At 39.1% G+C, this 27,621-nt stretch overlaps 1 protein-coding gene across 4 annotated transcripts in view; it reads right to left on the bottom strand.

The window, feature by feature from the left end:
* The window catches only part of dmxl2 (Dmx-like 2), a 140,037-nt gene that overhangs the window by 88,273 nt on the left and 24,143 nt on the right, over positions 1–27,621 (bottom strand). For all 4 annotated transcript variants that reach the window (XM_028823544.2, XM_028823546.2, XM_028823545.2 and 1 more), the window contains exons 3-7: positions 25,995–26,066; positions 24,084–24,162; positions 16,666–16,810; positions 5,364–5,430; positions 3,996–4,168 (exon numbers count right to left, since the gene is read on the bottom strand). In XM_028823544.2, coding sequence (XP_028679377.1) covers positions 3,996–4,168; positions 5,364–5,430; positions 16,666–16,810; positions 24,084–24,162; positions 25,995–26,066 — 536 coding nt within the window. The remainder of the gene's footprint in view (positions 1–3,995; positions 4,169–5,363; positions 5,431–16,665; positions 16,811–24,083; positions 24,163–25,994; positions 26,067–27,621) is intronic.

The following is a 27,621-nucleotide window of genomic DNA, read 5'->3' as shown; positions in this document are numbered from 1 at the left end:
TTGTGTAAATCCACATTTTGTGCATTGAGTGATGCGAATGCAAAAAGACTTTGTTGTCTACTCTTTTTTTCAGATCTTGATTTGTCCTACTATTTTTTCAATCACACCTGGTTCTGATGATTAATCACCTTTTGTTTGCGGTAATGCAATCTTTTCTATCGTTTTCTTTGATACTGTAGCGACTGACATGATAAAGTGTCACAAAATTTTTACCTGAACAATCGCCGACTTCCTAATCCCAAACACAACTTTCTACCACCCTCTCTAACGCCCCCCCCCCCCCTTACCGCATCAAACAATACCTCACTATCAGTCTTCCGTGCTGTACTCCGCCCTCCCTCAATCGGACTGAACAGTCACTTAAAACCAAAAAGCCCTCAACCTGGCTGGGACGCTACAATACTTTCGAATTTTACTGCTTTCATATTCTGTACCTTTCTCTGCATGTGTATTGCGCCATCGTTTGTTTGAGCCTGTCGAATTCCACTGCTTTCATAATCTCTTATCTGCCTTTTTTTCTCTCCAATGCCTTTGCGTCTCTATTCTCCATATTGTCCTTATACGCTTTATATGTGCTGAGAGCACATGATATGTGTGTACGACGTGCTTTTACACCACTGAGATTTTTTTGATGGGTGTGCTCTTATATAATATCTTTTATAAGTAGGGCGTGTCTTGCAAGAATCTCATGTTCCACGTCCCCGTGAGACGGCCCTGGGACAATGTCTCGGCACCAAGTCTCATGTTTACGGTCCCCGCGAGATGCACCGTGGCAAGTCTCTGTCGTCTCGCGGGTCTTTTAAATGTCTTCCGAGAAGATCATGTATCGTAGTGACTGGGCTAAGGGGAGGGGGGCAGGCCCTCCTCACTCACGCGCCACCCTCGGAGCCTATCTTACATCCGCTTAGCTAGAGAATGAGAGAGAACTACTTAACGGATTTAGATCGGGTTTTTTCTAGAATTGGCTTGAACATTCCGGTTGATTTTGCGACTTCTCTCATCATGGTAAGAATCATAGTTTGCTTGCAGGAGCGATATATTGGCGCAAATCCGAGACAGAGGCTGCGGGCCAAGGGGAGGGGGAAGCATGACATCAGGAGTGGAGGGTCAGTCTACCTCTGTGTTTTAGAGCGTAACTTGTCTCCGCTTAGCTAGCGATACCTTTTTGTTTATTGATTTTTAAAGTTTGTCCTGTTTCACTACTTCGTGGGCAGAGCTGCAGGGAACAGCTAGTGTGTGTATATATGATTCAAATGCCAGATGGTGTACCCTTGGTGGTTATAGTACTGAAAAAATGTGTGGTGGTAATTGTTTTAACCATTTATCTGTTTTAAGGAAATTAGATTAGATTAATGCAAATGAATGCAAACAAAGAAATTACAAGTCTGATATATCTGTATAATGGATGTTTGGCCTGTGTGAAGCAAACTCTGTTGAAAACCTAACTCCAGCAAACAGAAATCCACATACTGGGATTTTAACTTTGAAAGTAAATCCTTGTCAAAGAGCATTTCTAAAGTTAAAGCAATAGGTGTAATCTATCCCAAAGCCTAAAACAAACAGAAAACAGCCTTTGGAAAACTAAACTACATATGATTATGGATTGTCACTAATTATATGTCTTTATGAGGGCAGTCTGCCCAAGAGACTAGAGTGGCTGGGATTTAAGCTACAGGGCTTCTGGCTCAAAGTCATCTCAAAGGCACCTGAACAAGTCATTTAAGGTAGACATGGATAAAATGTGAAATACCGTATAAATGTAAATTATTACTGCATATTCTTATTTTGTAAATAACCTCAATAAAAGTTTTGCTTAAGACTTTCATAATTCTGCTTAAATTTGGTATGTGGTTGATTCTGTTTTAAATATTTACTTGGATACACTATTATGTGCTGTACGCTAGTGGTGTAGGCTAAATACTGTATAGTAAAACCTTGAATATCCGTCAGGGGTCGGGCCGAGGCCGTGACAGATAAGAGAAAAAATGGATAACAGAACAGCTACTTTAAAAATGATATACAGTAGATTAGTTTAGCAAATAGTCGTATTTATTTACAAAAAAAACTATTAACAAAATATAATATAGTATTAATAATGTATTAATTTATATAATATTGTAATGACCAGCATAACAAGCAAATACAACTCAGAGGTACTTTGTTCTTTGTTCTGTAACAAACGGTGCCCTGTCTTATACCCCAATATCTGGGTTACAGAGCACATTTCCAAAACAATAAAAGAAAGCTTTCCTTACCTGAAACCTTTCCAAACCAATCAATTTCTCTCCTGCCCCTCACGTTCCATCTTTTTCTACACCTCAAACACTCCTCCTTATTGTCTCCTGACTCCCAACTCAAAACTTCCTTCAGCCGCACCTTCCTTTTTCTCCTCACTTCTCCGGTCTCTCATCTCCTAAGAGGCGTGTCTGACCCTCACAGAACAGAAGCCCTTTGCTAAGTCCTATCTTAGGCTAAGGCCTAAGGTAAAGTCATCCCTGATGGAGGATCGCAGGAATCGTGAGAAAGAGGGGTCCTTTCATCGGATTGGCTAACCCAACACTGTTTCAGCCGTGGAATGGCCAAATGGGGGAGGAAGCTTGATGGATGAGGTCTCCAGGAGTCTAAAATTATCCAAATCTTTTTATGTGATATCATCTACTGTTAAATTCTGCTCCGTACTTCTAAAAAATTTTACATTTTTTATTGAGGATTTGTTCTGTTCTGTGTATTGTATTGACCCCCTTCTTTTGACACCCACTGCACGCCCAACCTACCTGGAAAGGGGTCTCTCTTTGAACTGCCTTTCCCAAGGTTTCTTCCATTTTTTCCCTACTAGGTTTTTTTTGGGAGTTTTTCCTTGTCTTCTTAGAGAGTCAAGGCTGGGGGGCTGTCAAGAGGCAGGGCCTGTTAAAGCCCATTGCGGCACTTCCTGTGTGATTTTGGGCTATACAAAAATAAACTGTATTGTATTGTATTGTACTGTATCACTTACATAGCATTCGGGCCTTTCTGCTCCCGCACAACGCATCACAAACTGCCTGCACATCGCAATATATTAACAAAACATAATATAACAGAATTTAAAAAGAAAATTACAATGCAGAAAAACATTAACAATACAGAACAAAACATTAACATTACCGTCAGTGGTCCATTTTCGACACATTTTTCAATTTTGTCGGCATCACGCTTTATATCGTTCACTGTTGTTCTTTCTACTATGTAAATTGAAGCAATACTTGAAGCACTTTCGTAAACGATTAATAATTTCAAATTTTTGTGACAATTCTAAAACCACACACATACGTTTATTGGCCATAACAATGTATAGTAGTTTAATTATAACAAAAGAGAAAAGCTACAAAACGCTATTAAAACTGAAGTTACGTATAGGCAATGTGATTTCAAAATGTGGCATGATGGTGTTGGGGAAAAACACTACATGAATTCAAACACTATTTGAATTGTGAATTTCCCCTTGGGATTAATAAAGTATCTATCTATCTATCTATCTATCTATCTATCTATCTATCTATCTATCTATCTATCTATCTATCTATCTATCTATCTATCTATATGCTAGCACAAGGGAGAGTTGTTCGAATGTGCATAGCTTGCAGCGTATCGTGCGGCAGTATTAATAAGTAGATGCTGCCATGTGCTATGTTTTTTTTTTTTGCCCTGACGGTTAATCGAGTGACGGATAATGGAGGTTTTACTGTACTCTACTACTACAGTATTATACTTATAAATTTGAGCTCTATACAAGATAAAGTAAATGAATGAGTGAAGTACATTACCCCAAAACAGTAAAAACATTCTAGCAGTAAAAGGTTAAATAAATACTATATCTTTACTTTTTGTTTTTGTTTATTTATGAGAAATCTGAAAAATGTTTGTAGTACTGTTGCCCCCAAAGTTACAAAACAAGTAAAAAAAACATAGCACTGCAAAATGACAGGAAAATTAAATGGCTGTAACATGATTTTGCTTACTTTGGCATGAACTTGCTGGTTTTTCGCCACGAGAAACCCGTCACCGTTCGAGGGTGTGCCAGGTACACAAAAGAGAAATGTATACTGCAAGATTTTTTATCAAGAAGGTCTGGAATGACAACTGCAGACTTCCAAGCTGTAGTAGGGTACCATACCTTTAAAAGGCAGTCATCCTATATTAAACCAAAAACACAGCATTAGCGAAGGCATACAAAATATACAAAATTAACATTTTAAGATGGCATAACTGTAATTACTAGTAAAAACTCCATATATTACCAATTTCATTTTATTTTACTCAAAAAAGAGACACAAACTGAAGTTAAAAGTCACTGGCTCCAGCTGTCATTTCTGCCCAAGTGTCTTGATGGCCAACATGTCACAAACATGGTGACATGAGTCATTATTTAACTAGTTATATATTCAGTTTATAAAGAAGCAAACTGCATAAAAATGAAAATGTAGTTAAGAACATTAAAACGATGTAGACGAGAACAGGCCATTCAGCCCAATAAAGCTTGCCAGGTATATCCACTTAATTTGTCTATTAAACATCAAGTCGAGTTTTAAAAGTCCCTTAAGTTCTACTGTCTACCGCACTAGTTGGTAGTTTATTCCAAGTGCCTATTGGTTTCTGTGTAAAGAAAAACTTCCTAATGTCTGCGTGAAAATACAGCAAATACAACGAGTATCGTAAATCTACACTAGCTTATTGAACTTTCATCTTTTGTTGAAGTAAAACTGAAACAAATTCAGTGCTATCAATTTCTGAATAATGATAACAATAATAATTCATTACATTTATATAGCGCTTTTCTCAGTACTCAAAGCGCTATCCACACAGGGAGGAACCGGGAAGTGAACCCACAATCTTCCACAGTCTCCTTACTGCAATAGCACTCTTCACTAAATACAAGGCTCAGAGCATTTGAACAAGTTTACAGCTATATGCATACATGAACCTAGAAATCAGTTTGAATTAAAACAGCAGATTGCCAGCAGTAAATCATGACAATGGGCATTAAAATTGTAACTGAGATTTGGTTAGCAGGCAACAGAGGGGAGGAAAACAAAAATTCCAGACCATGGCTTTCCTAAAGAAAATAAACTGGAGATGGGTCTGTGATCAAATCACAGAATTTGCCAAAGTCAGAATGCTGGTGATGTAAGCCAACTGGTGGTTCACCATCCCCAGGGTATTCTGTAGCATTAGAGGTATGTGCATGTTAGTCTAATAGAAGATAACAAATCACGTCAGACTTGCAACAAAACCATTAAAAGTATCTCTAGCCTTCTGTGAGTTTAAATACTTACAGGTTACTGTTATTAAGTATATTAAGAAAATAAAATGTAAAATATATGTACTACCTTTCCAGCTGTTGCAAAATATTCTCCATCGGGAGACCACTTCATAATATGGACAGAAACTGCAGTCCTATAAAAGGAGAACAAGACAGTCCAAATGAAGAAAAACAGGATTTTAAATATGCACTCTTTGTAACTGGCCACATATTGACCTGGCAAAATTTTACACGGGATACCCTTCCTGATGTAACCCTCCCCATTTATCCGGGCTTGGGATGGTTTGGATACATGCAGATGCTGGGTATATTAGGAAAAGGATGCTAAGGATCGAGCTGCCAGGTAATAGGAAAAGAGGAACGCCTAAGAGGAGGTCTATGGATGTGGTGAGAGAGAACATAAAGGTGATGGGTGTGACAAGAGAAAGATGACGAGGACAGGAAGATATTCGAAAAAAATGATCTGCTGTGGCAACCCCTAAAAGGAACAGCTGAGAGAAGAGAAGAAGAAGACTCTTTGAAACTGGCATTCCTATACCTCCTGCATCGTACTACCCTTTTCTCCAATGGACTTTCATTAACTTTTTCAAAGAGACAACTCTCTCTATCTCATTTTGAGCTTTCTCACTCTCTCTCAGCATTGCCCTGCAAACTCAACAGGGCACCCAAGAGGGCTTACTGTCATATTGTCTGTATTTATTGTCATTGCTACTTAGAAGAGCATGTCTTACAAAAGTTTTATCAAAACCTTCATGACTCTAAACATTCTGTGCACTACAAATTCCATTCTAACAGTCTGTCATGTAACAGAACCAGATGCCTGTCTAGAACCATGGAGCGGATAAATGGCAATGTTTTTAAGACTTACAAAAAAGAACAAAAAAACATAAAAATTCTATTAGTTTTCTATAATTGAGAAAACAAACAAACAGTGACTCAATGAGAAAACATGATCATCTAGTGCAGATAAAACCAGAAGTAAAGGATTTAGATGTAATCATCGATTCAAAACTAAACTTCAAATGCCACATTACCCTAGCACTAAAGGCAGCATTTTTCCATCTAAGAAACATGGCACAAATTATACCTTGTGTGTCACTGTGACACCGAGAAGTTGACACACGTTTTTTTTAGCAGGTAGATTACTATAATGTTCTTTTAACAGGCCTGTCAAAGAAAGTCATAAACAGGCTACAGTTTGTTCAAAATGCAGCAGCAAGAATTCTAGTAAAAAAAATGTGTATCTGAGCACATTACACTAAATGTAATCTGAAAATCATTGGCTTCCAGTAATCTACTCCTCATTATACAGCATGGATCTTCAGTTTTCCACCCTCTTACATTTCCCAAATGCCTGTCCCAAGTCATTCTCTCTGATCTTTAAGTGCTGGTCTTCTCCATATATATACAGTGGGTATAGAAAAGAATCCTCCATTTTTTTTTTTGCTTTACAGCCTTAAATTTTATTTGGCTGCGCCGTAAGATGGCTGCACTGACGAGAGCTCCGAGTCATCTCAGCAAAAAGTTATTATTTATTTTCTTACTACTCACTCTCTTTGTGCTTACTACTTTATCACACTTTCAGTATGACCAGCAAATACTCTTGGAATTACGTTCATCTAAATGTTACTAAAAAAAATACAACCTAATTTAATAATGAAACTGAAGCATCACTCATCTCTAGAGGTCAGCATATTATACTATAAATGAGTAGTTTCAGGTGCCTTCCCCTTTTTGTGCCTCTGTTGGTGCTGAACAATGGCTCTCCTTAATTCTCATTATGCTAAACAGAAATGAATTTATATTTATAAAAGTAACTATAACATTTCTGAAAAAGTTTTAATTTTAATAATCAAGGTTAAATGTGAAATTTTATATGTTACTGCAACATAATACCCTAAGTTCTTGTCTATAAGCCGCGGCTTATCTAAGGAAAAAAAGTTGTGAAAATGAAAAAATAGAATATCGGCTTATACATAAATCCGGCTTATACAGTAATCCCTCCTCCATCGCGGGGGCTGCGTTCCAGAGCCACCCGCGAAATAAGAAAATCCGCGAAGTAGAAACCATATGTTTATATGGTTATTTTTATATTGTCATGCTTGGGTCACAGATTTGCGCAGAAACACAGGAGGTTGTAGAGAGACAGGAACGTTATTCAAACACTGCAAACAAACATTTGTCTCTTTTTCAAAAGTTTAAACTGTGCTCCATGACAAGACAGAGATGACAGTTCTGTCTCACAATTAAAAGAGTGCAAACATATCTTCCTCTTCAAAGGTGTGTGTGTCAGGAGCACAGAATGTCACATAGATAGAGAAAACAATCTCTAGCAAACAAATCAGTAGTGCTGTTTGGCTTTTAGGTATGCGAAGCACCGCGGCACAAAGCTGTTGAAGGCGGCAGCTCACACCCCCTCCGTCAGGAGCAGGAAGAGAGAGACAGAGACAGAGTTTGTTTTTCAGTCAAAAATCAATACGTGCCCTTCGAGCTTTTAAGTATGCGAAGCACTGTGCAGCATGTCTTTTCAGGAATCAGCTTTACAAAAGATAGCAACGTGAAGATAATCTTTCAGCATTTTTAGATGAGCGTCCGTATCGTCTAGGTGTGCGAACAGCCCCCCTGCTCAATCCCCCTACGTCAGGATCAGAGAAAGTCAGTGCAAGAGAGAGAGAGAAAGTAAGCTGGGTAGCTTCTCAGCCATCTGCCAATAGCGTCCCTTGTATGAAATCAACTGGGCAAACCAACTGAGGAAGCATGTACCAGAAATTAAAAGACCCATTGTCCGCAGAAATCCGCGAACCAGCAAAAAATCCGCGATATATATTTAAATATGCTTACATATAAAATCACAATTTAAATGACCGCTACGCGCGCATGTTGACTCGGCGACGCCCAGAGCAGAAAGAACGCGCTCCAGCCGCTCCATGCGGGGAGTGAGAGAGACGCCAATATCTCACACTCTCTCCCCCCTTAAAGAAATTAAATGGGTGCGAGTGAGACCACTGACCTCCCTCCCTTCTATTAGTTATAGGTTATAGTATGTTCGGCTTATCCATGAGTCCGGCTTATCTATGATACGATTTTATTTTAAAAATTCGTATGATTTTTGGTCTCCGGCTTATACATGAGTCCGGCTTATAGACAAGAACCTAGGGTACTATTTTTTCAGCATGTATTTTTACTACTTGGTCATTGATTAAAAAAAAATGTCCCCAAAGTAAAAAACAAGTTTTAATTAAAATAGAAGCTAGTGACTAGCACTGATAATTATAAATGAAATGCATAAGGTAGCTGAACCAGTTGTTGTTGTGGTGGTGGTGATGATGATGTGATTATTGCATTTCCTTCAAATCAGAATTGTATCAACAATATTTTGTTGGAATTAGACAGCTGACAAAAAAAAATCTGAGAAAGATGGGCTAATAAGAATAAGTGAATCACTCTGTGTTAAGACAGACCTTCACAAGATGCCACTAGATTAAACAGTATTAATCTGCTAGAATTCACACGACACCTATGCAATGGTGTCAGTGAGGCACAGTAGACTGATTTATAGCTGAAGTTCATTCAGGTGTCCTTTAATCAACTGAAGTTGATTAAATTCATACATAAAAAAAGATAGAGAGTGAGTGGATGTGGACCAAGTCCTAAAACTTATGAGTCACCTAAACTGAGAGGCAGCAGCAAGCCCAAGATTCATAATCAAAAACAAACTGGAAGCAGGCGTAATGGAAAAAGCATATTAGATCCAGTCAAGGACTTGAGAGACCTCAAGTATCATTTTTATGCAGTGAGTCAAGTATTATTTAAGGCAAACCAAATAAGTGGAGTAAATGTCTTAAAAACAAAGAATCCCGTATCATTTTGAAAATAAAACCAAAATACCATCTGTAAACCTACTGTATATACAAATTTGATAAGATTAAAAAAATTGACCACTTGACAAAATATGAATAACAATGAGAAAACTCTGCTCTGAAAGGCGCGTGTGCGCACACACACACACACACACACACGAAGGAGAACTAAAAGTGTCTAGGACAAGTGACACTCCAGTGAGATCAAGATCAACCACAAAAGCCCATTGAATCAACTGAACCGTTGATTCCTCATAATAAACATAATCCTTAATTTGGGGTTGGCAGATCATACTTTGTGAGTTTATGTTTTGTTTGGCCATGGATAAATAGCACACACACACACGCACACAGTATATAACATATCTTATCCATATTACTAACCGAGAATGCTAAACCGGATGATGGACGCAGGCACATCCGGCAATGGGCCGTAGCTGCAAAAAGACGTACTGCGCAGGCGCGAAAAGAGTCCGCGAGAGTCGGTGCCTGCAATGGGCCGTAGCTGCAAAAAGACGAACTGCGCAGGCGCAAAAAGAGTCCGCGAGAGTCGGCTGAGGAGCCGAGAAAGGCAGACAAAAGAGGGCGAGAGAGGCGGACAAGACCACAGAAAAAAGGAGTGAGCATAGGAAAAATTGAGAAATGAGGCGCAAAGAGCACTGAAAAAAGGAAAAGGCACATAAAAAAGTATTCAAACGCAAGTAAAGCACCAAACACATTGCACACGAAACTAGACCCAAAAAAAAAAAAAGAGGCTCGCGCACAACAGCAAGGCACCCCCCCCCCCTACAGGCACCGGACGGGACACACACCAAGAGGGGGATTCAACAAGCCCATGGAACACAAAAAAAGAACACAAGACCACCCCACAGACCCTACAAGCGAGGGACGGGACACACACAAAGAGGGGGATTCAACAAGACACAGGAACACAAAAAGAAAGAAGACGCTCGCGCAACAACAATCCTCAAACCCCCCCCCCCCCCCCACATCCATAAGAAGTCACACCCAAAGCCACATATTCTAAAGTGAACGTCAGCACCTTCACACTAGACAGCATAGGTGTCAGCATTGGTGGATCTCCTTACAATAAAGCACTATTAACTGTTCAACTGCAGAAAAGGAAACATATTGAAACAAGTCATGAATACACGGTCACGGGTACAAAACGAAAAGGAAAGGATAACAGGAACAAACACACGAACATGAAAGAAACAACAAAATAGACGGCTATGCAGCATAGGTGGATCTCATTACAATAAGGCACTATTAACCGTTCATCCGCAGAAAAGGCTCCATATTAACAGTGAGTGCAATACTTCTTATTACTTATCCATATTTCTAAAAGAAAAAATGTCTCGACTCCAAAAACGCAAAGCTCAACTACAGCTTCTAACTAACGATGTACCTAAAAGTAAAAACTTTATGAACTGCGTTAGATCCTACAATAGTTCATTTGCTTTTAGTAAATATCAGGCCACCAAAAGGCAATGGCCCATACTGCTTTCCCATATGTGCACAAATACTGCATCGCATTGGAACAGTGCACCCTGAAACAAATCAACAACGCAAATATGCACAAATCTACATCCTGGATCCACATTACGCAAACTATCAATCAAAGTGCTGCATCGCAACAGGCACGGATTCAAAACGAAACACCTCCCGTCTCAGACATACGTTAACGGCAAGGAAGGCTACAACGGGCTTCTCACACAGCACAGGGAAATCGATTACAGCTCCAAAACAACACGTCCCAAATACTACACATGCAACAACGCGCCTCTCAAACGGCACAAGCAAAACATACCCCGGAAAAATTCATTCCGATTAATGAATGTCATTTGCAATCATTGTCATTCAGTTCACTTCCCTGAAGAAACAACTGGCAATACAAGTAATACATTTAGACGTTGTTGTCAAAAGGGTCAAATTAGACTGCCTTCTTTACATTCATATACTGAATATCTACAGAAGCTTCTAACTGACGATATACCTGAAAGTGAAATCTTTATCAACTGCATTAGATCCTACAACTCGGTATCCACTATGAACATTAATGGTGGCACTGCACGTGACATCCGTCTTGAAAAAATGTTGTTTATTGATGAATGTTCAATGACATGAAGTCACTTACTCAACACCATTCATAAACTTCTACAAACGTTTATGAATAATAATATTCGATTTGAAGGAAAGGTACTTTTATGAGGAGGAGATTTTAGACAGTGATTAGCTATTCTTCCAGATGCCATGCACTCAGCTATTGTTCAGTGCACCTTAAAATACGCAGACAATTGGCATTGCTTTCAAAAGATACAGTTAGTAAAAAAGATACGATGTCCAGAACCAGATCATAACAATTGCTTATTACAACTGAGAGATGGTACACTCACCAATACAGATGGACTTCAGCCACATATTATTACAATTCCTCAAGCCTTTATCTGCGACAACTTAGTTACAGAGAGATTTGGAACAGCAATCTCATTAGACCAAATGCCCCTTTTAACACAACGCACTATATTACGTCCAAAAAATATTAATGTGGAGAACATTAATACCCAAGTCATTCCATTACTTCCTGGAGAGACACAACTCTTTCTAAGTTCTGACAAACTTGACTCTGATCACAACAATAACCATCTTAAATGACCTTACAAGTTCTGAGCTGGAATTACCTTTTACACTTAAACGGCGTGTACAAAGAAATTTTCAAATAAAACTTTACACTGTGCCACACACTTTATTGTTTGCTTTCTATTTGCATCATCTACACCGTCACACTATTCTATATCTCATTCATACATCACGCTCTTTCTCATTCCCAACACCAGGGGTTGGCGAGCGAAGCGAGCAGGGGGCGGAGACCCCTAGTTGTCAATAACATGTGCTTTGGGAACATCTTAAAGGCTCCAGTAAGGTGGGCAATACCAACCCAAATACCAACTCAATACCATCCCCCCGGGGGAGTTGGGGACGCTATCATTCACTTAATCACCTTTTCCCTCTGCAATTTTGAACTCAATTGCTAGACAGTGAGTGACCCTGTTCCTGCTTCCACCTGTGGGACGGTGATATAAAACTATCAAAACCACCAGAAGTACACATTCAATAAAGGAACAGACTTAGAGAAAGACGAAACAATTCTCTAACACAGATATCTTTTGAATCGGCTGATGCCAAACTTTTTGCACCGACATGTGCACTTTGCTTTCTCTTTTTTACTATTACTATTTTATTATATATTGTGGTGCCCAGCGGGCACCCATGCCCAGCCGGGACATCCAGGAGGAGTGGAGGAGGGCTTGTGCCTCCTCCAGGACACGAGGGGGCATCCTCCCTGGTTGTATTGGGGGCCACGGGTACAGAGCTTGGAAGCTCTACCCTGTAGGGGCCCATGGCCACCGCCAGGGGGTGCCCTTATGCCAGGAGGACCCCAATACCTGGAGGATCCTGGACCACAGCACTTCCGCCACACCAGGAAGTGCTGGGGGGAAGAGGAACAGGGACACCCGGAGTGCTTCCGGGGAGACAGCCGGCACTTCTGCCACACTGGGGCGTCTCGGTGGGAGATTGCCGGGAACACACCTGGAGCACATCCGGGTGCTTATTTAAAGGGGCCGCCTCCCTTCAGAGATGGACTTGAGTTGGGTGGAAGAGAGGACAAGGTTGCTGAAGGAGAGAAGGAGGCGGTCTGAAGAGAGAGTGGCATTATTGATTGGCCTGGACTGTGGGGTATTGGGGGCTTGTGAGTAACTTGTGCATATTTGGACTTTGTGTATTGTAATGGAGACCCAAAATAAATGTGTGTGGGGTAATTTAAAGGTGTCTGCCTGTCTGTGTCCGGGTCATATTCCACAATATATATCCATCCATCCATTATCCAACCTGCTATATCCTAACTACAGGGTCATGGGGGTCAGCTGGAGCCAATCTCAGCCAACATAGGGTGCAAGGCAGGAAACAAACCCCGGGCAAGGCACCAGCCCACAGCAGGGCACACACACCCACCCACACACTTGGGACAATTTAGATTCGTAAATGCACCTAACCTGCATGCCTTTGGACTATGGGAAGAAACCGGAGCACTCAGAGGAAACCCACGCAGACACGGGGAGAACATGCAAACTCCACGCAGGGAGGATCCGGGAAGCGAATTCGGGTCTCTTAACTGCGAGGCAGCAGTGCTACCCACTGCGCCACCTATATATATATATATATATATATATATATTATATATACAGTATATCCTAATATATAATTTGACAGTATCCATATGTATGGTGTTCGCATCAATACCCCGTATGTATGGTGTTCGCGTAAATACCTCGACTCAATACAAGTTAGAAGCATGAATAATGACGGCTGGATATTAACAACAGTCATTGTTTAAATTTTAGCCGATCTCAGATCTAAAATGAGGGACGATCGCAACACAGCCACAACAGCAGCGGCCGCGGAAAGGATGCGTAGGAAACAAAGTCACATGACTGACGAAGAACGTAGACTTGCTAATGTGACCAGACGTACACAACATGCACAACAAACGGATGAGCAGCGTGCAGCTACAAATGCTACTAACGCTGAAAGAAATCGGTCCAGCCGTGCACAAGCGACTGAAGAAGCTTGAGCAGCTGCAAATGAGGCACGGGTTTAAAGACATCGAGCAGCCCGTGCCTTATGGCGTGAAAATGCTCAGCGGCACGGTATTGCCATGTGCAATCACACAGATATTACTGAGGACAAAGTTCCGGAGCACCACTCTGGCGCATTTGACAACCTGTGCAAACATTGCAACTCATTCAACTTCACCTGTGAGAACAAGCAAGGTGGAGAATACAATTGCTGCCATAAAGGTCGAGTTCGAATTAACCCTTACAGATACCCTGACAGGTTTAAGAACCTGTTGACATATTTAGACCCAAATTCCAAGCACTTCTTGGAAAATAGCAGAAAGTACAACGGTGCATTAGCCTGTGCATCCATGGGCGCACAAATATCCCTGCCTCCAGGCCACGGTCCATATTGTTACAGAATACATGACCAAATATACCATCAATCTGGACCCTTGCACCCCGGAGAGGGTGAAACAGCAAAATTTGCTCAGATCTATAAATTAGAACAAAATCATTTCAGGGACTTAAAAAAACAAATAATTCTTTGCGGAGAAAGTATTGATTTCACAAACGTAGAATTTGTAAATTTGTAGCCCGATTTAATCGGGCTCCCAGTCGCGTGTGTGTATATATATATATATATATATATATATATATATATATATATATACACACATATATATATACATACAGGTGCTGGTCATAAAATTAGAATATCATGACAAAGTTGATTTATTTCAGTAATTCCATTCAAAAAGTGAAACTTGTATATTAGATTCATTCATTACACACAGACTGATGTATTGCAACTGTTTATTTCTGTTAATGTTGATGATTATAACTGACAACTAATGAAAGTCCCAAATTCAGTATCTCGGAAAATTAGAATATTGTGAAAAGGTTGAATATTGAAGACACCTGGTGCCACACTCTGATCAGCTAATTAACTCAAAAGCCTTTAAATGGTCTCTCAGTCTAGTTCTGTAGGCTACACAATCATGGGGAAGACTGCTGACTTGACAATTGTCCAAAAGACAACCATTGGCACCTTGCACAAGGAGGGCAAGACACAAAAGGTCATTGCTAAGAGGCTGGCTGTTCACAGAGCTCTGTGTCCAAGCACATTAATAGAGAGGCGAAGGGAAGGACAAGATGTGGTAGAAAAAAAGTGTACAAGCAATAGGGATAACCGCACCCTGGAGAGGATTGTGAAACAAAACCCATTCAAAAATGTGGGGGAGATTCACAAAGAGTGGACTGCAGCTGGAGTCAGAGCTTCAAGAACCACCACACACAGACGTATGCAAGACATGGGTTTCAGCTGTCGCAATCCTTGTGTCAAGCCACTCTTGAACAAGAGACAGCGTCAGAAGCGTCTCGCCTGGGCTAATGACAAAAAGGACTCTCTTATGAAAGTAAATTTTGCATTTCCTTTGGAAATCAAGGTCTCAGAGTCTTGAGGAAGAGAGGAGAGGCACAGAATCCACGTTGCGTCAGGTCCAGTGTAAAGTTTCCACAGTCAGTGATGGTTTGGGGTGCCATGTCATCTGCTGGTGTTGGTCCATTGTGTTTTCTGAGGTCCAAGGTCAACGCAGCCGTCTACCAGGAAGTTTTAGAGCACTTCATGCTTCCTGCTGCTGACGAACTTTATGGAGATGCAGATTTCATTTTCCAACAGGACCTGGCACCTGCACACAGTGCCAAAGCTACCAGTACCTGGTTTAAGGACCATGGTATCCCTGTTTTTGATTGGCCAGCAAACTCGCCTGACCTTAACCCCATAGAAAATCTATGGGGTATTGTGAAGAGGAAGATGCAATACGCCAGACCCAACAATGCAGAAGAGCTGAAGGCCACTATCAGAGCAACATGGGCTCTCATAACACCTGAGCAGTGCCACAGACTGATCGACTCCATGCCACGCCGCATTGCTGCAGTAATCCAGGCCAAAGGAGCCCCAACTAAATATTGAGTGCTGGACCTGCTCATACTTTTCATGTTCATACCTTTCAGTTGGCCAACATTTCTAAAAATCCTTTTTTTGCATTGGTCTTAATTGATATTCTAATTTTCCGAGATACTGAATTTGGGACTTTCATTAGTTGTCAGTTATAATCATCAACATTAAAAGAAATAAACATTTGAAATACATCAGTCTGTGTGTAATGAATGAATCTAATATACAAGTTTCACTTTTTGAATGAAATTACTGAAATAAATCAACTTTGTCATGATATTCTAATTTTACGACCAGCACCTGTATACACACACACACACACACACACACACAGACATATACACACCTAAATATATAATATAAATAAACACAGAGAGAGGGAGAGAGAGAGCATAACGTGTATATAAAAGTTTATCCCTTGCCTCCCAGGAAGAGCACAGGCACAGTGCTTGGTTGGATGCATCGCAATGCTTTTTGGTAACTTACAGTATACTGTATAACACCATGTCATGGCATAACTGCTTGTCTCATGCACCATGAACATTTTATCTAATAATAACATTCCCACATTGGAGTTACTGGTGACTAAAAACTGTATTTGCTCTGGGCTTGAAATCATTTTATGCTCATTTTTTATGTGGTCTGTTTGTTTCCAGTCAAATTGGATAACTGTTTCAAGGTGCCATTGTTTTTTGCACACAAAACAGCATATATTCACCCATTCATTAATGCTTTACAATAATTTATGTAATAATAAAAAGGCTGTTAAATCATACTTACATTAACAGTGTTTTTTCTGTACTCAGAATATATGGCATTTAATTTCATTTAAACATTTTCAACATCTGTACACACTACACATAGGTCCAATTTAACTGGTGCGAAAAAGGCATTCTAATTATCCTTCTTTCAGCTGCCGTTATCTGTACTTACTTGCAGTGCCAGACACACTTCCAATCATTTAGCACAGGAGGCAATTTATCATCAAAAGCTTGGCTGCTTTCCTCTTCCACAAGAATATCAGCAGCAGGTGGAGCCCATAACTGCAGCTGATCTGTAGCAGTTAATATTTGGTTCCCTATGAAGAGGTAGAAAATAGAAGATTTTTCAATGACTTAAGAAATCACAATAAAAAACGTATAACTTGAAGATGGAATTCTTGGTTTGTCTCTTTAGGAAAAGGAAAAGTAACATCTTGCCTGAAGAAGGGGCCTGAGTTGCCTCGAAAGCTTGCCTATTGAAATCTTTTTAGTTAGCCAATAAAAGGTGTCATTTTGCCTTAACATCTCTGAAATATAACTCAAAGTAAAATATTTGATTCTTGCATATCTTTATAAACTTTAGTTTTTGACTAGTTTTCTATAATTCCACAATAACTAGTAAATTTGCCTAACTTATATTTAAGTTAGATACCTCTTGTCCCTGAAAGTTTTAAGCATTTGATTTTTTATTTGCTTTGCATAAAAGTGTCTGGTAAATAAATTAATACATAAATGTAAAAAAAAAAAAATCTTCGTGTGCAATAGTTAAGAATGTCAAATGATCCGTATTGTCCTATTTGGCAAAAAGGGCTATATAGCTCACCACCCAAGTATGAATTAAATATTGTAACTCGACCCTGACTAGCCAAGTGCACAAAAACATCAGGATAGAGTACAGAGATTAACATTTTTATATTTCCATTAATTATGAGCATTCGTCATAACACATTGACACTATAGCACAAAATGACAGGCAAGATGAATAGTCAAGTAACAGCAAATAATCATTGGACAGCTGTGTAACTGCTAACTAGGGTTAACAGCAGGGAACAGAAGAAAAGAAAATTAAATTATAGATCCATCCATTGCTCAATAAGGGAATTGTTTTGGTTATTTACTTCCTCCTTTCACTCCTCTTACTAAACATAAAATTCTTGACTGACGCTGTAATATTAAACTTCCCGGATTAAAGCAACAACTCTCCTGCCAAAGAACACAGCAATATTGCAATGACTAAAGCAGCTTTAACGAACATTCAGTCACCGTACTAAACTACAAGTTAAAACATAGAGAGCCTGCCTTAGTTTTCTACACCCATCTCACTTCTGATCGTGTAGGGTCTTCTCTCCCACAGACCACAAAGAAATAGTACACTTTTATAAGACATAAAATGTAATTTTATCACACAGCAACATCTTATATGTGCTTTAGAAGTAAAAAAACTACTGTGCAATTGCTTTAAATGGTGCATAGGCAGGCCAAGTAATTTGCTCAAGGTCGCAAAAGTGACATTTGCAGTAAATGAGCCATCTTAATGACCTAGCCCCAATTCCACAATGCATACCTATAAAGGAACTCCGCAGAGAATATACTTTGTTTGACATGTACGGAAAGGAACAAAAGAATATGCAATAAATGCATCCAATATGACACTGGATTTCTGTAGCCACAGCATCAGTCACAATTTTAATTAGACATGTAGTCTTTGGAGAAAAAAGGAACAAAACAGAAGCTGTCAAAAAGCAATGTTTGCTTCTTTATTTGATTAAAACATTTTAAAATCACTTTTAAGTTTTTAAACAATTCATATTCCTAAGAGACCTGGGCTTTTTCAGTATTATGCAAAAGCAAATAAAAAATTATAAAATTTGCTAAATAAAAAGGACCACATTTTTAAAAATAACATTTTTTTATATGGGTGGGCAGCAAATAGAAAGCAATAAACATCCATTCAACTATATATTTTCTGAATCTAGTTATTCAATGCCTATTACATCCATTCATTTTTTCATTAATTTTCTAAATTACAGAAATTGAAAGAAATATTGTGAAATCTTCAAACAGACAGTAAATGAACTGGGATTTGAACCCTGGAGCTATAAGGCTACAACACTAACCACTGCATGACCACTCTGATGCCTAACAAGGAATAATCTAGCCACAATTTATTTAGAATTTATTTTCTTTTATGGCAATAAGAAGTTTGAAAAATAAATCAAAACAATACAGGATGGCTGTGATTTCACAGAGTATATAAAAGTATTCTAAACCAGCCTTCACTTTACAGTCACATATGAATGTCATGGCAACCTCTAGAGCCTTCACTCATTTGATATCCATTTCATTCCCATCACACTAAATCATACTTGATTTAAACCTTCCTCAGCACTTGCCCCGTGTCACATTAACACAGTAAGCCACTGGTCTAATGCAGTATAGAATCAAACAATTTCAAAGTCAACCCATTCTTTATAATATAATAAAATAAAGGCAGTAGATGTTGGTTACCAATATGATGTTAATTTTGCCTTATAAAATACACTGTACTCCTTAAAATAAAAAAATATAAAAACACCACATTTAACAATACAATATCTGAAAACAAAATCTGGCATTGAAAAAACAGATATTAAATAAGAAACAATGACTTTCAGTCAGAGGTCCATAATAACCCTTCAGCCATGAAGACACTAAAACAACAGGCAGCCTGACAGCATCAATGTAGCAGACGTGGCACAGATCACTGGCGGCCTGGAGTTCATGCATTGCAGTGTTCAGAGGAGTGTTCTGCAAGTTGAGATCAATGTGAGTTTATAAGAGACAGACATGTCTGAATGTCAAGTTAAGTGAGGGAAAGAGAAAGGGTGATCGTGTGGCAGGTGGCCGGGTGTGGTCATCAGCCTCCTGCCTATTTTAGGAGCCGCCTCCCCTCACTCAGGGCTGGAGTCGGGTGAGGAGGTTGACGAGGTCGGAGAGGAGGGGGCAAGGAGAGGCCTGAAGAGTGAGAGAAGGCTGAGAGAGAGAGAAGCCTGGACTTTGGGAAACTGTTGGGGTTTGTGTGGCGGTGCACTTATGGATTAGACTTTGTAAATAATAGTGTAAATAAACGTGTGGTGATGGCTTTGAACGTGTCTGCCTGTCTGTGTCCGGGCCGCCCTATTTTACAATTGCAACAAGCAAACAGGAGTGGAGCAGGAAGGAAATGGCATTTAGGCGGAGTGGTGGCTCTGAGGCTAGGGATCTGCACTGGCAATCGGAAAGTTTCCGGTTCGAATCCCATAAATGCCAAAAGAGACTCTGCTCTGTTGGACCCTTGAGCAAGGCCCTTAACCTGCAATTGCTGAGCGCTTTGAGTAGTGAGAAAAGCGCTATATAAATGCAAAGCATTATTATGGAGCGGAGTGGTGACTCTGAGGCTAAGGATCTGTGCCTTATCCAGAAGGTTGCCGGTTTGAATCCCTATCACTGCCAAAAGAGATCCTACTCTGAAAGACCCTTAACCTGTAATTGCTCCAGGGGCGCTGTACAATGGCTGACCCTGCACTCTGACCCCAAGGGGTATGCGAAAACTAACAAATTCCTAATACAAGAAATTGTATAAGGCGAAATAAAGAACAAAAACAAAAGTAAAAGTTGTTACCATTTGTAAGAAAGTTGGATGGTAATCAAAATGGTGAAAGTTTTAGACCATTCCTCAAGGACCCAAGTTATTTCCTAGCCAGATTTATAAATAAATACCTAGTTAATTAAATAACATTTCAGATAAGATCAGTGAGCCTGTTAGATACATAAAATTAACCAATACATAAATCATCATAAGAGATATTAACCATTACCACCATTTGCAGATGTGATATTTGGTGAACTGGTGATGGAAAGGCAGTACGTCTTTTTACCATCTGAAAAATTACCAGCAGCACTACTGTGAGGATAAGCTCAAGAAGCCATACGGTACATGCGTAGCACCTATTTCTATTGTGAACCAACGTACCTTCCATGTTCCAATGGACGACAGAGTGCCTAATCGCTATATTTAACAGAACTATTTTATTTGTGTTTAACAGTTATAGGCTTTTGTGCAGGTGTAGCAAGTTTTGCAGTAGCCAGTCATACACCAAATCAATCCATTTTACTAGCAAAGTGCATTCAGCAGATGAAAGCAGGAGTTGGAGAAGCAATAGCAAAGTATAACATCCGATGGAATCAGAATGTCCAAGCCGAAATTTTGTACGACAGCGATAGTCATACATATTAAGCTATACCTAATTTTATGCCTAATTTTGAGGACATTTTTTGCCTTGCCTTTTGTTTTAAAGGCCAAAATTGTATAGTTTAAAGTTCCCTTCGCTGCTTGCTTGTTTATTTTCAACACTGATGACAGCTACGCACATTTAGGAATGCACTGATATAACGAAGAGAAAAACATGTTCAAAACTTCTGGGAAACAAGTAAACACAAGAAGGCGACTTGAAAAAATCAACTTGAAATGTTCTATAACTGTATCCAGAGTAGGAATGTCACAATGCTCAAATGCTAAACTTCATTAAATCAAAACCATTTTCAATACCATATCACAGTTTGATGGTTGCACATAAAATGGAAGTTCAAAATTTTTGAGAAATTTCACTTGTCGAAAAGCCTTTGACATTGTCACCCATTGACAAGCCAGTAAAATGCAAGTAGTGCAGTCTTCTGTAAACATTACTGGATTGTTATTCTTCTAAACTTATTTCATGGTAATCCCCCTTTCCCAGCCCTAAGGGCTTTCAAAACTCTGCTCCATGCCCAAAGATAAGGGCTTGGGAAACTAATTGAGTAAATATTTGAAAGCAAGTGACCACATCTAGAAAGTGGATGACTAAATTTCCTTTAATTTTTTTTCCTTTTCTCCCAGGGCTGAATGTTTTTCTAAAAAGTTCAATTTTCTGAAAAGCATACAAATCAATAGTTTTTCGCATATATCCATGTAAAACGTCTGTTGCTGCATGCAGTGCCTTATTTCAGCATGTTAGCCATCTCAGTGTCAGCAGCTGCATCGGGGTGGCATCGGCAGATCAGCTGGCGGACCGTTCAGCACAGCTGATGCCTGTACCTCACTTTCACTTTAGTTCTCGATCTCCAGATCACCTGCAGCAAAACTGAAGTCCAACAAGTCAGAGTCCAATTCAAAATAATAAAACATACGTACATCATCCTCCACTGGGTATTTTACTTTGCGTATTTGCTTTGCTCTCTCGTATTTTGCTTTGTGTATTTGCTTTACTCTCTCGCCATATGTTGATGCCATTCCAGGCATTGTTTACGCTACTCACGCACATGCAGGGATTCGACATTCCTCCTAGCAAGGGCGGCCTACCTATGAAGTAATAGTGAGTTTTGTCAATGTTTACAACTGATTATCACCCTCTACTCATGGATGTCAACTTTAGTCATCATCTGCCCTCAACCCTGTTGTCGACAAAAGTCGAAAAGAGTTAAAAAGTATGTCTTTTAAATGTCTTTGTACAGATCTTTTGGGTGTCAATAAACAAAATTAGTGCTATTATTTCTGTTTTACTATACTTCCATCATATTTTACATATTTGTTGTTGATAGGATCATGTTAGCAAATTAAAATGTATTGCTAACTAGCCATGTGCGCACAACTACGTTGCACGTGTTAAAGTTGTCTGTGAAAGGCTGCCTGTTTAAACGCGGCTGCCAGTCGTGAACCGGGCCCTTCGTCGCACAGCATTATGATTTTTTATAAGGAAACAAAATTACAAAACAAAACCCTTGGACATTGATTCGATAGGAACGGCCTACTCGGAATCACTGTCCAAATAGTAATTATGTGGTGGTGGAGGAGCACTTCTGCTTCTCTCCGTTCACAGTTCGTCTCGTTTTCACGACACTGTCATTTCCTCTCACGATCTATTCTCAACCTTTCTCCAATCTCACAGGTTGCTTTGTGGCAATCCAAACAGTAAGGAAGAACCAATGCTTCTTTCTTGAACTCCAAACGCCGACTGATGGAAAATCACAGAAGTGTGTCCGACTTATATACTCTGACTGCCGACTCCAAGAAGGGGGTGAACATTCGATTTGGACGAAGTGCTGCCAACGATGGTCGATAGAAACAGAAAAAAACACAGTCTCGACAACGAAGCAGGTGTCGACGCCAGATCTAAACACAAAGCACGGTGTCGACGCCAGATCTAAACACAAAGAGTGGTATCGCCAGTGTTTGTAAAGAAAAGTAACAACCAAGGCAGTGTCAGGGGAACATGAATTCGCGGACAAACAAAGATCAAGATCCAAATGAAGATTATATATAGAGATTAGTTAATTTAAAGCACAACAATTTGTTTAGTTTGATTGTCTGTGTTTTAAGGTGTGACTGGAGTACTACAGTCTTCAGTACTATAAGCCTGAAGGAGATTCTTAATGCAATGCCTATGTTTTAGCTGTCTCTCTACTGCCATCTAGTGCTTCTTCTTCTAATTCATTCGCGGACAAAGATCAAGATCCAAATGAAGATTATATATAGAGATAGAACACAAAATGTGCACCAGTCTGATTGAAGATAAAATTGAATGTTGTACTCTCTGAAAAGTGTCATTTTTCAACATCCATCTTAGAAAGTATGCTGTCAGCTTTTAAAGAAATATCACCCGTTAAAATAAAAAAATAACAAGTAATATGGCTGCAAACTAAAAATGCAGACTCCAGGAGCAAAGAGCAGCGGAAGCAGCTATGTGTGCACTTTACTGATGATGGATGCTTTCAATCAAAAGGAGAAACTATGAGCAAATGTACAGAAGCACCGAGATAAGAAACAATCATACTTTAACTTGCCCATGCTAAATCAAAAGGGGCACTGAATTTCATGAGATTCTTTCATTTGAAGGCTACAGTTTTCACTGCTTATTGTGAACAGGAGCACAGTGAGTGAGATGAGGCAGGGCTGTTGTTCTTTGTGGGGTGCAGTATGTGTGTGTCTGGTAGTCCATGAGCCTAAACTCATCGTCAAAATAGTGAGTGAGCATGAAAGTGTATCTGATATGGACAGAATCAATATGTATCCATTGTAATGGGCGGCCACGGATTGGATTAAGTGGATTCAGTAAATGCATGAATGATTTTTCACTTGATAAACTATGCATATTAAGTATTTATCTTCATTGTTATTTCTAATATACAACATGACTTCTTAATCATTCAGTGGGATTAATATCAGAACACCATATTTATATGTATTAAGAAAAGTGTGTAGTTTATTTTTAAATTAAAGCAACCACTAGGATAGAAACTCTTTTCTATGAAAGATTCCATAATTGTTTTCACAGATCAAAACAAGAACATAACATGTTTAGTAAAACAGTTAGAGACAAACTAAAATTAGCTTTAAGTTACAAATGAATATGATTTAGGGCTTTAACATATTATACTGTGACAAATACAGGTGGCAAATAGAAAAAACAAAAGCAAAATTTGTTTAATGGAATACTATGGCTTGCTACTTTACTTTGGGAAACTGGAAAACTACTAAAGAAAAAATAATCAAACAGATGAGTGAAAAGATACTTAAATGTATTAAAACAAAAATACCTTGGGGATCCCATGCCAAATTGTATGTCACAGAATCAAGGAAGAACTGACCAGTTTTTTGCCACTGGTACTGTAGCCTCTGCAAATTAAAAGCACAGGAATTATTACTAAATTAAACCAGTAATGTTCAATGCAATAATACAAATTTACCTCAAAGAAACTAGTGAGGTTTAATCTCAATATATAATACGCTACCGTGGCTGTTCGTTTGTCTGTCCAGGATTTTAAATCACCTGTATCTTGCAAACTGTTTCACCAATTGACATGAAATTTGGTACACATTTACTATGTGACTCCTACTATCCACTTTTGGGGTGATGATTGACCTCCAAGGTTATTCCTCTTTTTATTTTATTGTAGAATCAACTCTCGGCAGAGGCCAGGAGGGTGGTGGTGCGGCGCATGCGTACGGGCGCCGTTCTCATTCCCTACCACCTTCGCCATCACTTCCTCTACCTCTTCATATCTTAAATCATTCTTGAGGTAGACTGAAGACTTAAGTGCCAGCTTAAGTGAAAAATTAAAGAAAACATACGTAATTGCAACACAAACACTGACTTAAATCAGTTTTAACGCGAAAAGATGCTGACAGAAGAAAGAAGAGAAGAAGTGGGCCACTAGGGTGGAGACAAGAAGAGCTGCTCATGAAGCAGCAAGCGCATCGACCTCTGAGCAAACGAATGTGAAATGTACAGAGAAAGAGTATGAAAATTATGAATGCTCAAGTCAAGTGTATTTTATTGCACATTATCGTGCAGTGCGCCGTTACTGGTGATTAAATCATTTTATTAAAACTGAAAAGATACCAGGTAGAGCCAATAGAACCAATTTACAGTGTGTCTGTTGGACCAGTTATTCAGCATGGCTGCTCCAGTTGTATCCGTATGCACCAGTGGTTCTCAAGTTCAGCCCCGCCAGAGCCCACTGTGGTTACATATTTTAGTCAGAACCAACTTCCGCTTATAACTGGACTCCGACCTTATTTAAGAAAGGTGTCACTTCCAGGTTTCTGTGTTTTGATGTCGAGCCAAAAATAAAATGATAAAAATGGGTTTGTTAAATCTCCACTGTAATATAGAAAGCATGTATAGATGATACATGGAGATAATTTAGTAAAATCCTGGGCTTTGACATTTTTCATCATCATTATAATTTCTATTTTACTTTTCTAAGCAAGTTGATTATTTATGGTGTCATTTACTGAGAAGTACCTCAGTGGGTCTGACGCCGAAGTAGCTGCAGCCTTTTAACGTTCAGTGTCATTTGCCCTGGTGTCTACTCCACTCATCATTAATTGTCATTATTTGGATAAAGTTAAGGGAGTAAGCTCCAGAGAAAAAAAAAAGATTAATTAATAGGAAAATGACAAATGACAGTCATTTGTGACTGAGCCTATTTGCATAGCTGACATTTGAAATTTAGTGACACATGGGCATGAAAGCAAGAAAAGTTCGAAAACTGTGACAAAAGTACAATTGTATTGCACCATGTTTCAACATTAATGATGGCTGCTATGGATTCATCTGCTTCAAAATTAATTCACTTCATTCACTAGTAAAAAAAGGGAGGTCACTAGATGAATATTAATTGAAATTTAGTTGAAAAGAACAGTTTTTGGGTTTTTGCTATAAATCGAGACTACTGTAATCCAAGACTTGCTAGCGTATGCTTTTGGTTCATACCAAATGAATTAATTTTCAGAAACTCACCACAATGTGTTAATACACCACTAAAACGTAACACACTGATTTCATGAAACCAAACCAAACTTTACTGTATTTTTTTTAAATAGTTAACTTTTGTTTAAAAATAAATGGACATACTGCTCCACAATAGACAGTTTGAATAGTAATAGCAAAATTTTTAGCTTAAATAATTCCTTAGATACTAAAAAAAGATAGTCATACTTACACTGTTTCTTTTCAAAGGATGTATAGCAATTGGTTCAAATATGCACACGGTGTTCCCATAAGACGCTGCAATCTAAAGAAACACAGTCAGTTACTGACATAATAATCATTGCTGCAAACATATGTATTCAGTCAAAAAAGTTTAATACTAAGATGAGGAAAAATACCCCCAGATGGTAAAGGATATTTAAACTGTTTAACTGCCTGTCATTTATTTGGAAAATTACCTAACAGTCTATGGAAATAAAACCCAAGCATTTCCTCTACCTACATATTTCAATACAAAGGCTGTAGGTAGCCAGAGCCTATCTCGGCAGCATTGGGTGCAGGATAGGACATAATTCTAGATAGGGTACAGTCCCATCACAGGGCACCACCAGTCTTGCTCTCACTAGAATCACCAGTCAACCTAACCTTCAATGGTTTGGAATGTATGAGAAAATTCAAAAACCCAGGGAAGGCCCATGTGGACAACAGGAAGAACGTGTATGCTCCGGACAAACGCTGATTGTTTATGGAATCCAAACCAGATTATCAGAGCTGTTAGAGAGCTGTGCTAATACCTGCGCCACCAAGCTGCCTGGGTTGTAACATATTCTGAAACTAGCAAAGTAAAGAATGTTTTAACAAGAATACAGCACTACATGCAAAATATTTATCCCAAACTGTAAATTGCACACAAATAAAAAAATATGAACAAAGTAAGATATAAATGACCAGATAAAATACTAGTGGCAAGAAAAATAAAACAGCTTTTATTATAATAAAATAATAGTTTTGATGTTGTTAGGTCTATTAAAAATGTTGCCTTAACCAAACAATGTGTTGAACCTGTTGTCACACGTGCGCGAATAGGAGGGATCTGTATTTACCAAGTGAAGGTAATTCCACACCAGGTCAGGGGGTGGCAGGATGCACTAAACCTTCTGTTGTCTCTGAAGACAAAAATCATGAAAACCTGTCTGATTCAACCCTGAAGACGTCACTTCTGTGTCCAGCACCCAGAAGTGTGTCACTTCCGGTTCTGGTGCCCAGAAATGTGCCAATTCCGAGTCCACTATGTAACTTCTGGTTTTGGCATTTAAAGCTGCCAATTTTTCAAATAATCTTCAGTCTTGTTTTGGACTCCATCAAGGACACATCTGTCTTTACTTTCAAACCCATTGCAGCCCCAAACCTTTTTTTAAGTATGTTGAGTCTGATCATTTCACACTGTATATTCTTTCCTTGTCCAAGTATCTTTATCATTAGGCGCTCATATTTCACCTTTTTTTAAGTATGTTGAGTCTGATCATTTCACACTGTATATTCTTTCCTTGTCCAAGTATCTTTATCACTAGGCGCTCATATTTCACCACACATCCCAAAGGTGTGCAAGTCAGGTTCACTAGTGACTTTTAATTTGTTTCATTTGAGCAATTGCAATAATGTCTGAGCCTGCCCTACAACAGACTGGTAGCTATCCAGAGTTGGGACCTGAAATGAGACAGGTACAGCCAGAATAAGTCCTTTCTCCCATAATCCTTCAACAGAATAAACAGATTTGGAAAATGACTGAACAGATGAATATATGCTACGGAAGCCAAGAGAGGACGTGCAATATCGTTATTTTTTTTAATTGTTTCCTC

Source organism: Erpetoichthys calabaricus, chromosome 17 (assembly GCF_900747795.2).
Source record: "Erpetoichthys calabaricus chromosome 17, fErpCal1.3, whole genome shotgun sequence".
NCBI classification, from domain to species: domain Eukaryota; kingdom Metazoa; phylum Chordata; class Cladistia; order Polypteriformes; family Polypteridae; genus Erpetoichthys; species Erpetoichthys calabaricus.
The sequence above is the reverse complement of the archived record's forward strand: the minus strand, read 5'-3'. Positions and strand labels throughout refer to the sequence as shown.